At 50.5% G+C, this 12,224-nt stretch overlaps 1 protein-coding gene across 3 annotated transcripts; it reads right to left on the bottom strand.

Moving 5' to 3' along the window:
• Positions 1-2,715: 2,715 nt before the first annotated feature.
• LOC138376426 (chromobox protein homolog 3-like) lies at positions 2,716-3,655 on the bottom strand. 3 transcript variants are annotated; one of them, XM_069460722.1, is made up of 2 exons: positions 3,411-3,655; positions 2,716-3,061 (listed from the first exon to the last, which is right to left on the bottom strand). In XM_069460722.1, the coding sequence occupies exons 1-2, from the start codon at positions 3,626-3,628 to the stop codon at positions 2,728-2,730; spliced, it is 552 nt and encodes a 183-aa protein (XP_069316823.1). In that variant the 5' UTR covers positions 3,629-3,655; the 3' UTR covers positions 2,716-2,727. The 3 variants fall into 3 exon arrangements, with proteins under 3 accessions (XP_069316823.1, XP_069316822.1, XP_069316824.1); XM_069460721.1 differs by having other exon boundaries at positions 2,716-3,070; positions 3,417-3,655; XM_069460723.1 differs by having other exon boundaries at positions 2,858-3,056; positions 3,461-3,655.
• Between the last annotated feature and the right edge of the window lie 8,569 nt (positions 3,656-12,224).

Here is a 12,224-nt window from a genome sequence, read left to right as displayed (position 1 = left end):
CTACAGCCTTCATTATATGTTAGGTCTGCACTTGCACAGGGGCCAGAAAGTAGACGTGTGGTTGTCATTGCCTCGCATCCATTCATCCTTCCGGTAGCCGTCTCCAACTTCCCCATCCTCAGGAGGAGCAGGGTCCAAGGCTTGAGCCCACCTGTCCATCTCATTGTCCTGGCACTGCGATTGGTTCAGGGTTGGCCACGTGACTCAGGTGGCCAATTAGAACCAATCAGAACTTACCCTGGGCATTTGTCCAGGTGACCAGCCAAGTCCTAACTAATCTCGTGGAGCTTAAAGGGAGAGGCTAGAAGTGGCTGCAGTTGTCACACAGCCATGAGGTGAAAAGAAATCTGAAAATGAAACTGACACACCAAGGCCAATGGACTTGAGCTGAGAGATGGTGACTTTAAGCTTCTGCATGCCATCACGCCTACAGCCAGCTACTCCTGTGTCCCTAAAACTTGTAATTAACAAACCAGTTCCCTCGGTGCTTGTGTGAGTCGGACTGTGTTTTCTGTCTTTGCGAGGGAGCCATATCCTGTATCTGTGCTCTTCAATCTCTTCCATTGATTTTGTTTTTGTCTTTTCAAGTTCTCATTCTTTCTCTTTCCCTTCCTCCTCCCCCCCTCTTTCTTTTCTTCCTTTCATTCTTCCTTTCTTTTTTTTTCTTTTATACTTCTGGAGTGTTCTAGTGTACTTTCATTTCCAAAGGGATTTTAGAATCAACATGTCAACTTTTATTTAAAAATCCCATTGGTATTTGGATTGGGATGACATTTAATTTATTGGTTGACTTAGGGAGAATGGACCCTTTTACAAGATTGAGTCTTCCCATTAAGAAATGTGCTTTTCCCTATATTTAGTAAGGTTTCTTTTGTATCTTTCAATAAGAGTCATTAATACTATTCTTATAAGTCATACCTACTTCTCATAAAGTTTATTAATGGTTTTAAATTATCTTTTGCAATTACGAATTTTCTTCTATTACAGTTTCTAAATGAGTAATGATGATATAGGGAAAAAAATTTTTTTGCTTGAATTTGGCCATATTCCTGAACTTACTTAATGATTCTAATAGTCTTTTTAAACTTCTCTTGGATTTTACAGATAGATGGTCATATTATCTGAAAATAACTGTTTAGTCTCTTTCTGAAATTTATAATTAATATTTCTTTTTCTTGCCTTATTATATAGACTAGACCTTCCTGTACAATGTTTGGAATAGTGACCACCCTTACTCCTTCCTAAATCTAATGGGAATATTTTTAATATTTCACCACTTACTGTAATTCCTGATCTAGGTTTCAAATAGACACCTTTATCATGTTAAAGAGATTCCTTTTATTCCTGGTTTGCTAATTTAAAAAATCTTGAATGGATTTTTAACTTCAAAAATTGTTTTGGCATCTATGGAGATGGTTGTTTAATATGTTATTATTTAAAAGTGCATTAACAGATTTTTTTTCAATGTCAACTATTTTTGCATTCCTCAATCAATATTACTTGGTCATGATGCTTTATTCTTTTAATATATTGCTGAATCTAAACTTCTAATGTTTTATTTAGGATTTTTGCATCTATTTTTTGTTTTGTTTTGTTTTGTTTTTTTAAAGGAATATAAAACTATTTATTGACCACTGTTCACCAGTATTTACAATAAAGTAAACAATATACACTTGGATAACATTCTGAGTAGGCTTCTGCAGAACCAGTAACCCAAATACTGAGAAGATTGAACCTACATGTAAGAAATGAGTTGGGGTAAGGAACAAACATGCAGGTCAATAGTTTAGATTACAAAAAGTTTGTTTACCCATGTCAGCAGCTCTGAAACTGCTGACATCTTTAACCATCTGATTAGGTTTTCATGAGCCAAGCCTCAGATATTCCATTAATCATGAACTTTTAGTTAATGCAGCACAGGGGTTTCAAGTTTTTGTAAAAGAATTGCTCACTAGGGGAATCTCTAATGTCCATTTAACTAAGTCTTGTTTACTGTATTAGAACACACCAGAATTTGTCGAGTTTCCTCATCTGGGTGGGGAGATTGTTGGTAGCGATAAAGCTTTTCCTTTTAGGAATTTTGCAAACACAATGTTGCATTTATATGAATATACATGTAGATTCGGATTCTAATATGGCTGCCTTTAAATTATCCAATTAATTACGAACCACCTATTTAGTTTGAAATCTTATGGCTTCAGGAAAATTTTCAATTCTTAGGTTGCTCAGAATGATAGCATAGCAGACACATGGGCTTACCTGTGATTTTTGTTTTGGTGAATGTTTAAAAACAAGGAGAATCATTTACATATGCATTTTACGTATATACACACAAAAACAAATTTTAAAAAACCCAGAATGGTCCTTAGGCATGAGTTAAACACAAGTTCTGATTGAATAATGGCTATGGAAATTTCCCCTAGCGTTTAGAAAAGCTGTTCCCTAGTGCAGAGGAAATAATATACCATGGTATCATATGTTCTTTTCTGATAAAGGAAACAACTACAGAAAGCTTTTATTTGTGCAAAGTAACCAGTGCTATTGATGCAACCCCCAACAACTCTCTCAATACTACTTTCAAAACAAATGTATCAAACTTGATTTATTAGATGTAGCTATTTCTTCACTCTAGTAAATCAAAAACCAAGACCCAGATTGTGTGTGTGTGTGTGTGTGTGTGTGTATATATATATATATATATATATATAGAAAAAGCAATGCAAACAATTATTGAGCTTCATCTTCTGGACAAGAATGCCAAGTTAGTCTCTCTTCATAAAAAGCAATTACAATTTGGGGACACTTCATATTTGCCTCTTTTGCCAACACCAAATCTGCCTCATCTGCATCTTTCCAGTTCATAAGAAACATTAATTCTCCACTGCTATCCGTGGCACCAATTATTCTTTCAGGATCGAGACCTCTGGCAAAGCCTCTTGGTTTGTCAGCAGCATCTCTTTTCTTCTTTGATTTGCTATCATCAGGTTCACTGTGAGATAAAGATTTTCTTTTTGTCCCATCTTTTTCTTTGCCAGCTTTTTGAGAATTAAGAAATGCTTCAGGCCGGGCGCTGTGGCTCACGCCTGTAATCCTAGCACTCTGGGAGGCCGAGGCAGGAGGATCGCTCAAGGTCAGGAGTTCGAGACCAGCCTGAGCAAGAGCGAGACCCCGTCTCTACTAAAAATAGAAAGAAATTATCTGGCCAACTAAAATATATATAGAAAAAATTAGCCGGGCATGGTGGCGCATGCCTGTAGTCCCAGCTACTCGGGAGGCTGAGGCAGTAGGATCGCTTAAGCCCAGGAGTTTGAGGTTGCTGTGAGCTAGGCTGATGCCATGGCACTCACTCTAGCCAGGGCAACAAAGCGACACTCTGTCTCAAAAAAAAAAAAAAGGAAAGAAATGCTTCAATTAACTCTGGACAACCCAAATTTTCTTCAGGTTCCCAGGTATTGTCAACGTCTGTGAATCCCTTCCACTGCAGGAAACACTCCACTTTCCCATTTTCTACACGTCCATCCAGTACTTTTTCCACCACAAATTCTTCACGCTCTGCATCTTCAACCTTTTTACTCTTCCCATTCTGTTTCTTTCCCATTTTTTGCAATGTAGTTTTATTGGAGGCCATTTTTTATTGCAGACTTGAAGAGCTATTATTCACCACCGTGGAGCTGCTCGCGGTCGCAGGTCCAGGGTGTCTCTGGCCCTGTGTGCTTCAAGCCCCCGCCACATGGGAGGGGGAGGGGGAGGCGGCTGGGGAGCTTCGCATGGGGCCACCGGGGGTCTTGCATCTATGTGTTTAAGTGTTTTTTTTTTTCCCCTTGTGTTATCCCTTTTAGTTTTGTTGTCAAGATTATGGTAGCCTTGTAAATGTGTTAGGTAGCTTTCTCTCGTTTTCAACATTTTGGAACTGTTTATATAACTTGTGCATCATCTGTTGTTTGAAGGTTTCATAGAACTCTTAACATTGGGCTGGTATTTTTTGGGTATGAATCTTTTATAAATGCTTCTGTTTCTTCTATGGTTATTAGTCTTTTTAGGCTTTTTAATATTCCTTGAGTCAATTTGGTAAAATACCAACATTTTCCCGGAATAACACACAGACAGAAATCTGCTATCAAGATTTTCAAATTTATTACTGTAAATAAATCTTACGCAACAGTCTCTGAAATATTTAAAAGTCTCCTCTGCACCTGTAATCTTGTCCCCTTTCTCAGTTTTAATGTTTATGAATATTTTACATATTTTTTCTTGGTCACCTTTGCCTGTGCTATTGTCTATTTTGTTTTTTTTTTATTTTTACATGAAGTAGCTTTAACACACTGCACTGTCCCCGTGTTGCTCACTCTGCCATGATGGGTGGCACATGGCTGTACCCAGCGTTGGGAAGTCTTGCCCCACATAGAGAGCTGGCCGCTTAGACTCGTGTCCCCAAGCCGTGGCGAGTTCATGCAGGCGCCTCGTGCAGCTGGCTGGGCAGGTGCCGTTGGCTCCCTGGGAGGTGTCTCCAGCGGGGTGGCTGCCTGTGGTCCTTTACTGGGCTCGCAAGATGGGAGTGAGCTCGGGTGTGTTTGTGTTTCGCATGGGGAGGTTATTGTTCTTTGGGTGAAATTTCCTCGCAAGGGTTTTGAGAGAGAATCTGAGAATGTAGGCTGAGAGTAGCCAAAGCATCTGGCTGCCTCAAGCCCCTTGGAAGGGAAGCCCTGGGTGCTGGGGGCTGTGGGCTGCGAGTGACCCCACTCCCTTGGAGGTGCCTGGACCCTCCCTTCCTCCCTCCCTGCTGTGCCCGCTGTTGCGCTGGGACAGGTCCTTGGACTCCCCCTTGGCACACTGGTGGACGTCCTCCCTGGCTGGGCCCACTGGCTCCTAGGCTGAGGACAGGCGAGATCACAGCTTCCTAAAGAGATTTTCCAGGGAAGATTTCCGGAGGAGGAAAGTTGGCCCCAACAGGGGCAGGTTTCTTGGCGGGAAGGTGAGAACGGCAGCAGCCAGAGCAGCAGTTTGCAGATGGGGACGTGAGTGTCCCCACGGCACCTCGCATGGTAACGAGTGTGTTTCCTGAGTGACCTGCTGCACCTCTCCCAGCCGTCATCTCTAAACGGAGTTGATGGTGCTTTCCCCAGACACCCCTCTGAGCGTGGGCAGGACGTCCCCACCATCGGTGGAGCAGAGGATGCCAGCGTGGCTCCAATGGGCATGCGTGCGGCTGCTGCCATGTTAGGGGCTCCCCACACGTGAGCACACATGTGCTCTCACACCTGCTGTGGTGAGCCAGGCTGCGCGGAGGACCCGGGACTCAGAGGGAAGCCGCCTGTGCAGGTCACTCAGCAAGTAAGGGGCATGGCTTCGGGAATGCCGTCCCCTCCAGGTGGTGCCAATAGGGACCGTTTTGCCCAGTTTTGTTGATACAACAAAGGCAACCAATAAATGCTTTTAGGAAATAGTTGGGAGATATAATTAGGGGAGAAATGAACAACGTCTAAATCATTAAGTCTTTCTAAGAAAAGCCCTAACAGGTACGCTACAGATGGTAACAAGGAGTGACCTACGGTAGGACCCAGCTGGGGTCCTGGCAGCACCTGCTTAAAGGAAGGGACCAGGGTCACGGGAGGTTGATTATACTCATGGTTCATAAACTAATCTGCATGGTTTGCTTAATAAGCAAGTTTGCATGGTCTAAATGGCTTCCAAAAAACTTGAAAGCAGTTTGGGTTCTTAAGGAAGTTATATAAGTCCTTGCCATCTCATTTGCCCTGTCACTGGGTCCGCAAACCTTGTTTTTGTTTTGTTTGTTAAATCATAAACAGATGTTTATGTTTAGACTGCGGGCTCCAGCTCAGACACAGGCCGAGCCTGCTCTTCCTAGTGGTAGAGAGGAGCTACTAGACGGCTGGAGAGGAGACCTGGCCGGGGAGGCGGGTGCGCATCCTGCCTGTGGGGTCCTCACTGCCAGCTGAGGGCTGGAGTGACAGGAAGGGAGGTGCCTGACGCAGGGCATGCCCAGGGCATGCTCCCTGCTGATCCCTCAAGCTCTTTGGAATTCCCAAATCCAGCTTTGCACACCTTCTTCTGGTCCAGAGTGTGACCCCGGCAGCCCACACGCTGTGAGGCCCCTCCCTCTGGCCCCTGAAGAGCCATGTGCAACCTGTGGGAGTCACTTCCCAATGCCAAGGAGAGTGGGGTGGACGGGAGCCAGGGCAGCTGGGAACCTTACAGTGCAAGACAGCCCAGCACTGAGGGAGGGGCCAGAGGGAAGGGAGGGCCCCGAGGACACCCCTCTGACCTGGCCGGGAGGAGAAGAGTGATTTAGGGCCCCTGGCCACCGCCACAGGCCCTGCAGCAGCTGAGGGGCAACGTCAAGGGAAGAGAGATGGGGGTGTGCGTGGACTGAGGGCAGGAGGGACACACACAATGCCACTGCCTGCAGACACCTCCAGTTCAAATCCCACCCTTCCCAGCAATTAAGTAACTGGGGGACTTTGGGCAAGTTATCAGACCTCTCTGAGACTCCGTTTCCTCATTTGTAAAGTGCGGCCCTTAGGAAGATGAAATGAAATCACGAATATTTACACGGGGCCCGTCCAGCAGCAAGCAGGTAAGCAGTGGCAGGTAAAGGTAAATGCACCCACTTCCCCCCTAGGCATTTGCTATAAGTTAGTGCCTCCTACATGTGCCTGGGGAGGGGGGCTGGCTGGCTCAGGTGGAAGTCCCTTCCTCCAGAGATGGTGGCTCCCTATGCTGTGGGTTTCCGTGCAAGGGGGAAGAGTCGGCCTCTCTTGGTTGGGGAAGGCAGTGAGGAGGGGGCTGCTCCTCTCTGCTAGGGGAGCCCGGAAGGTGGGGGGGAGGGGAGGGGCAGGGGTCAGCCCAGCCCAGCTCTTCCTAGCTCTCTTCTCAGGAGCAGGCTGGGAGCTCCCCTCCCTCCCTCTCTCTCCCTCTCTCCCTCTCCCCCCCACCCCAACCAGTCTCATTTCCCACAGCACCTGCCCCTCCCCCAAACAATCTGTTCTCAGTGATTTTAATTCACTTTGGCCCAACAAACGTTTTCTTGTCCGTGAATTTCTCTTTCAGCCCTGGCTTTGTGGGAACACTGAGATGAACGAGCCCCGGCCCTACCCTCAATGAGCTTCTAGTCCTGCGAGGGGTGGGAAGACATGGCGGCGCGTTCACCCATTCATGCAGCGCGTTTGTCCTACTACGCGCCAGGCCCGCACGGTGGGGGGAGGTGGGTGGGGCTGCGGAGCCAGTGGAGAGTGAGACACAATGAGACAGTGCCCAGGCCAGAGCAGCCCCGCCTCCCGGCCGGCCTCTGCTCCGGGGAGAGCTTAAGGGACAGCCGAGTGACTGCAGCCCTGCCCGGCGTGAGGGTGGAGCCGCTGGTGTGGGCGGCTGGGCTGGACCCACGTTCAAGTGCTGATGTGACAGTGGACGGGGGCGCGGGGAGGCCGGGGCAGAGGCTGGCTGAGAAGCGAGGGGCAAGCTGCGGAAACCAGCTGGTGGTTTCTCAAAAGGTTAAACACAGAACCACCTTATGACGCAGTAATTCCACGCCTAGGTATATATTTAAAAGAATTGAAAGCAGGGACGCAAACAGATACTTGTACGTCAGTGTTCACGGTGGTGTTACTCAACATCACCAAACATGGAAACAGCCAGGTGTCCGTGGATGGATGAAGGATCCACAACATGTGATATGGACATGCAATGGAACACTATCCAGCCGCAAAAGGAAAGAAATTTCAATACATGCCACAACACGATGGACCTCGAAAACACTATGTGAAATAAGCCAGAAACAGAAGATAACTATTGCACGACTCCACTTATACGAAGTATCTAGAATAGGCAAATTCATGAGACGGAAAATAGAACGGAGGTTTCCAGAGGCTGGGGGGGCGTTGCTGTTCAGTGAGGGCAGAGTTTTTGTTGAGAATGACGAAACCATTTTCGGTTCAGATAACAGGGATGGTTACAAATCCTGTGAATGCATTTAAGGTCACTGAATCGTGCCCTTACGAATGGTTAAAATGATAAACACGCATATTTTGCTACATTTAGAAAACACTGCATGGCAGGGTGGCGTGGAGAACATCCCGGGGTGGGCCTTGTGTGGAAGACGTTTGTGGAGACCAGGAAGGAGCGACCTCGAGGGGCCGTGCGAGGGGCGGCCAGAGAAGACTGGGGACAAACATGCCGGGAGAAGCCTCAGCTTCCTGGGCTCGTTTGTTTCTAAACTGGGGCTGAGTGTATCTGCCTCCTGGGGTTGTTGGGAACATTAAAGCGGCTGATATGTGTACAGTCCTTAAAACACTACAGTAAACGCTCAAGAAATGTCATTTATTTGTGTTTACTTCTGGTGTTTGTGAGAGAAAATAACGGAAGTGAGGGAGCAGGGAGGGGAGTGAGGTCTCTCTCGACGTCTCCACCTTGGGAAGATGCTTTACTACACGACAGCGCGCTTAGCCCCAGAGCCCACAGTACCATGGCCGGGGGCAGAGGCGTGGACCTGCAGCCGGCGGCAGGACCTTGGGCAAAGGTCCCTGTGCCTGACGGTGCTCGTCGCTGTGAGTGAAGCAGAGAGACAAAGAGGCTTTCCTCGGGGTCAGCTCGTCTCAGGACGGCTGAGTCTCACAAGGAGGCTGGGTTCCCAGGGAAAAAGTCCCCGTCCTGCCAGCAGGCTGACGTCACTGTCCTTTTAAGAGGAAACCGGGAACCAGCTGTTGCGGAGATTTACTGTGGGTCCAGATGTGCAGTGGGGCCCACGGTAAACAGCAGATTCGGTTGTACCCCACAAGTGACAGCAGCTGCCGGGGTTCTGGTTGGTCGGGGTTGGGTGTCTGGGCCTTCGGGAAGAGAAGCGCAACAAACAGGGTCAGTGCTTCTTCCAAGCATGGGAAACGTGGTGCTCGGGGACGTGCCACCGTGTAGACTGGCGAGGGTGGGGCTGCGGGGTCTACCTGGCCATGTCGCTGAGTGTCAGGGACTAGACAGCTTGTGGGATCAGGGCCGAGACCCTCTGAGCGGGAAAGCTGGGAAGAATTCGTTGCTGCAGCCCCCTCGTTTATAGCTGGGCCGTGGGGTCAGCAGGGGAGTTTTCTGTGACTGCGGTGTTCTGTGACTCGAGAGAGCTGACAGAGGTTGGGGTCTGGCCTGGACCAAAGTCAGGACTCACAGGACTGGTCTCTATGGCCCGGGCTAGGGTGAATGTGTGGCTGGGGTCTTTGTCATTTGTGGCTTAGGTTGGATGGCAGCCTTTGGCTACTCTCCAGGGAGCTGTGTGTGACAGGGTTATCTCTTTCTGTGCAACTCGAACTCTAACCACCCTGTGAGGGTCTCACCTGGGATCTTGGTCTCAGCTGCACCGGCCACGCCCGCCCATCCTGAATAGTGCGGACCCAGACATGTGCTCACTCCGCCCTGCCCCGGGAGTGCCAGCCGGGCTGTGCAAGTCGTGCTGGAAAGGAACTCGTCAGGCTGTGGAGGGCAGGGGAAGGGATCCCAGGAGCAGACTAAGGTGGTGGACCTCACCCCTCTGGAGCCAGAACTTTCCCAGGCCAAGTGGGCACCTGCTTTGCCCAGAGGAAGAGCTGCCCCAGCTGGAAATGACTCCAGTTGGTGACGGGGTCCACTGAGGAGCAAACAGTCAAGCACCAGCCATCACCTTCCGGGAGAGGTTCTTATTTCTGTTGTCAGTAGTGGGGAGGAGGGGTGGCCCCCTGGGTAGTGTGTGGCCCTTCTGTGACTCCATCATGGAAGGAGAGAGGGGAGGCTGCTGCCCAGGCGGCAACCAGCCCCCTGGTTCTTCTGCCCAACCAAACTGGAGACAGGGCCGGAGATTTAAATGTGTGGACTCCCCTTATAGCATGACCAGGGCTGCACGTTATAAGGAGGTAGGCTTCCATGTAATATGAAGGCTCCTGGTTAGAACCTTCCAAATGCAGACTAGCTACCTTAGGAGGTAATGAGCTCTCTGTCCCTGGGAGGGTTCAAGCAGAGGCCAGAAGATTCCCTGGTGGGGTTCATTCATTCACTCATCCATCTATCTAATCATCCATCCGGTATTTTTTTTTCATCAAATTTATGCCAGGTGCTGGATTAGTCAACTCAACCGTGAATGAGATAGAAAAAGCCCCTGGTCTCACAGCACTATGACAGGAAAATACCGGGGACGGGAGCAGGCCCAGGGCATGACCTTGACCTGGCAGTCAGGGAAGCCTTCCTGGGGGAAGTCACCTTTGAAGCTGAAGCCTGATTGAGGAGGTCTTAGGGTGGAGGACAAAAGTTCCAGAAAGAGGAGGCAGCCTGTATGAAGGGCCAGAAAGAGCGTGGAGCGGAGGAACCCGGAAGTGCATCGAGGCAGGGCGTAGTGAGTGGGGGCAGAGTGCGGGGGAGGGCAGCAGAGGGCCTGGGGGCCATGTGGGGGGCTTTGCGCCTTCCCCAAAAGCCATAGGGAACCAATGAAGCATTGGAAGTGAGGCAATGACATGGCGAATGTGGTCAGCCCCTTTCCTCAGAGGCAGACACTGAGATAGGCATCTAAGGGTAGGTGTGTCTGGGAGATGATTCCAGAAAACACCAGCAGGGAGTGGGGAAGTGAGACAGGAAAGGGAGGCAGCCAAGAAAGTGTGCGGTCTTGCAGGTCGCCACGGTGGGCAAGTGGAGCCAGCTCTTGCTGGGGAACTCTGGGCAGGCTGGGGTGTGTCCCTGGGTTACTCCTGGATGGGGCGGGAGCTGGGGTATTCACACACCAACCCTCGTCAGTCATTGGCTGCAGGTTTTTCTGGACCATGCGGCGCATGGACACTATTCCCCGGCACTCTGGCCTCCCGATGGGGCAGGTGGAGCGGGCCTCAGAGGGGGCCCGGGTGCAGGCTGTAGGCACAGTAGGAGCCGGGCCTCAGGGGCTACAGGCGGGGTGCTGTGGGGTGTAGGGCACAAGGGGGCGTGCAGGAGCCTGCAGACCGGTGAGGAGGCCACAGGCAGAGTGATCCAGGCAGGCAGCCTGGCTGCAGAGGCTGTGACTATGAGAAGGGGGTGGATGTCAGCGTGTGGACTGGCCTGGGGACAGCTCGGGGGGACTGGAGTGACTGGGGAACAAGAGGAACCTCGGCTGCTCTGAGCTGCGGCAGCCCCACCTCCCCAAGGCGGGCTCTCCCCACCCCACCCTGCCCCCTCCAGCAGGTCCTCCTCTGTTCAAACACGCCAGGGACAGGGATGCTGGGCTCACTGTCCCAGCTTGAGGACGCTCATCAGAGATGCCGATGCAGCCCGAGACATGAAGGTGTGCTTATAGGGGGATGAAGGTGCCATGGAAATCGCTTAAAAATCAAAAGCCAGGCTGCCGTCAATGCCTGCCCCAAGTCTTGGAAGAGCCTCCTAGGACCGTGTGTGTGTGTGTGTGTGTGTGTGTGTGTGTGTAGCCCCTGACAGCACGTGGCCCACAGAAGGTGCTCAGGACCAATCTGTGGAACCTGTGCGTGGTCCCTCCCTTCCGCGCTTCACGCCCTTGGGTTGGGGGGTGGGCAGGCAGGTACTGGGGACCTGGTGTGGAGGTTCTAAGGACCTCGGCCCATGGGGGTGGGTGGCAGGGTGGTGGGAAGGGGCAGGGGTGTTGACGCAGGAGGGAGAGGCTGGGATGGTGTCACCCACCAGGGATTTTAGCTGCAGGCAACAGAGGCCCAGTCTGAATGAAAAAAAGTAGAAAAAGAATTTATTGACCAGGTGTCTCGCAGAGTCACTAGGATGGTGGGGCAGGCTGCACATCCAGGAACAGTGCCCCCAAATCCTGCCAGGAACTGGCCCACTGTTGCAGAGCCTGGGTGCCCCTCCTCGCTCCTCTGACCCCGTGAGTCGTGGACACTCCCACCGGCAGCCCTGTGGCCACTGCCCCCAGAACTCCCTCCTCCTGTGACGACAGCTCAGGTTCCCCAGGGCATTAATGTGGGTGCTCACATCCCACTGCGGGATACATCTCAGCAAGAAGCAAGAATCGGGCATCCTCAGCTTCTGTGTGTGGGGGGTGGAGGGGTGGGCTCTGCTCCCCCCAGCACTCCTAAGGGCCCCCGTAGGAATACTCAAAGTACAGTTCACTGGAGGGGCGTTATTCACAAAGACCGAAGGGCTGTAGGGAGCGTGAGGGGCAGCACAGACTCAGGATGAGCAGGGCAGGGCTTTTGCCACCCCTAGTCTGGCAGAGTGAGGGGAGGGGGCGGTTACAGGGGCCGGGC

The sequence above is a fragment of the Eulemur rufifrons genome, chromosome 28 (genome assembly GCF_041146395.1).
Source record: "Eulemur rufifrons isolate Redbay chromosome 28, OSU_ERuf_1, whole genome shotgun sequence".
NCBI lineage: Eukaryota > Metazoa > Chordata > Mammalia > Primates > Lemuridae > Eulemur > Eulemur rufifrons.
Note: the sequence above shows the minus strand (reverse complement) of the source record. Positions and strands in the feature narration are given on the sequence as shown.

Coding starts and splice junctions, on each gene's coding strand:
- LOC138376426 (XM_069460721.1), bottom strand. CDS start 3,628: ATGGCCTCCAATAAAACTACATTGCAAAAAATGGGAAAGAAACAGAAT. Junction 3,071..3,416: donor GAAAATTTGGGTTGTCCAGA/GTTAATTGAAGC, acceptor CGTGAGCCACAG/CGCCCGGCCTGAAGCATTTC.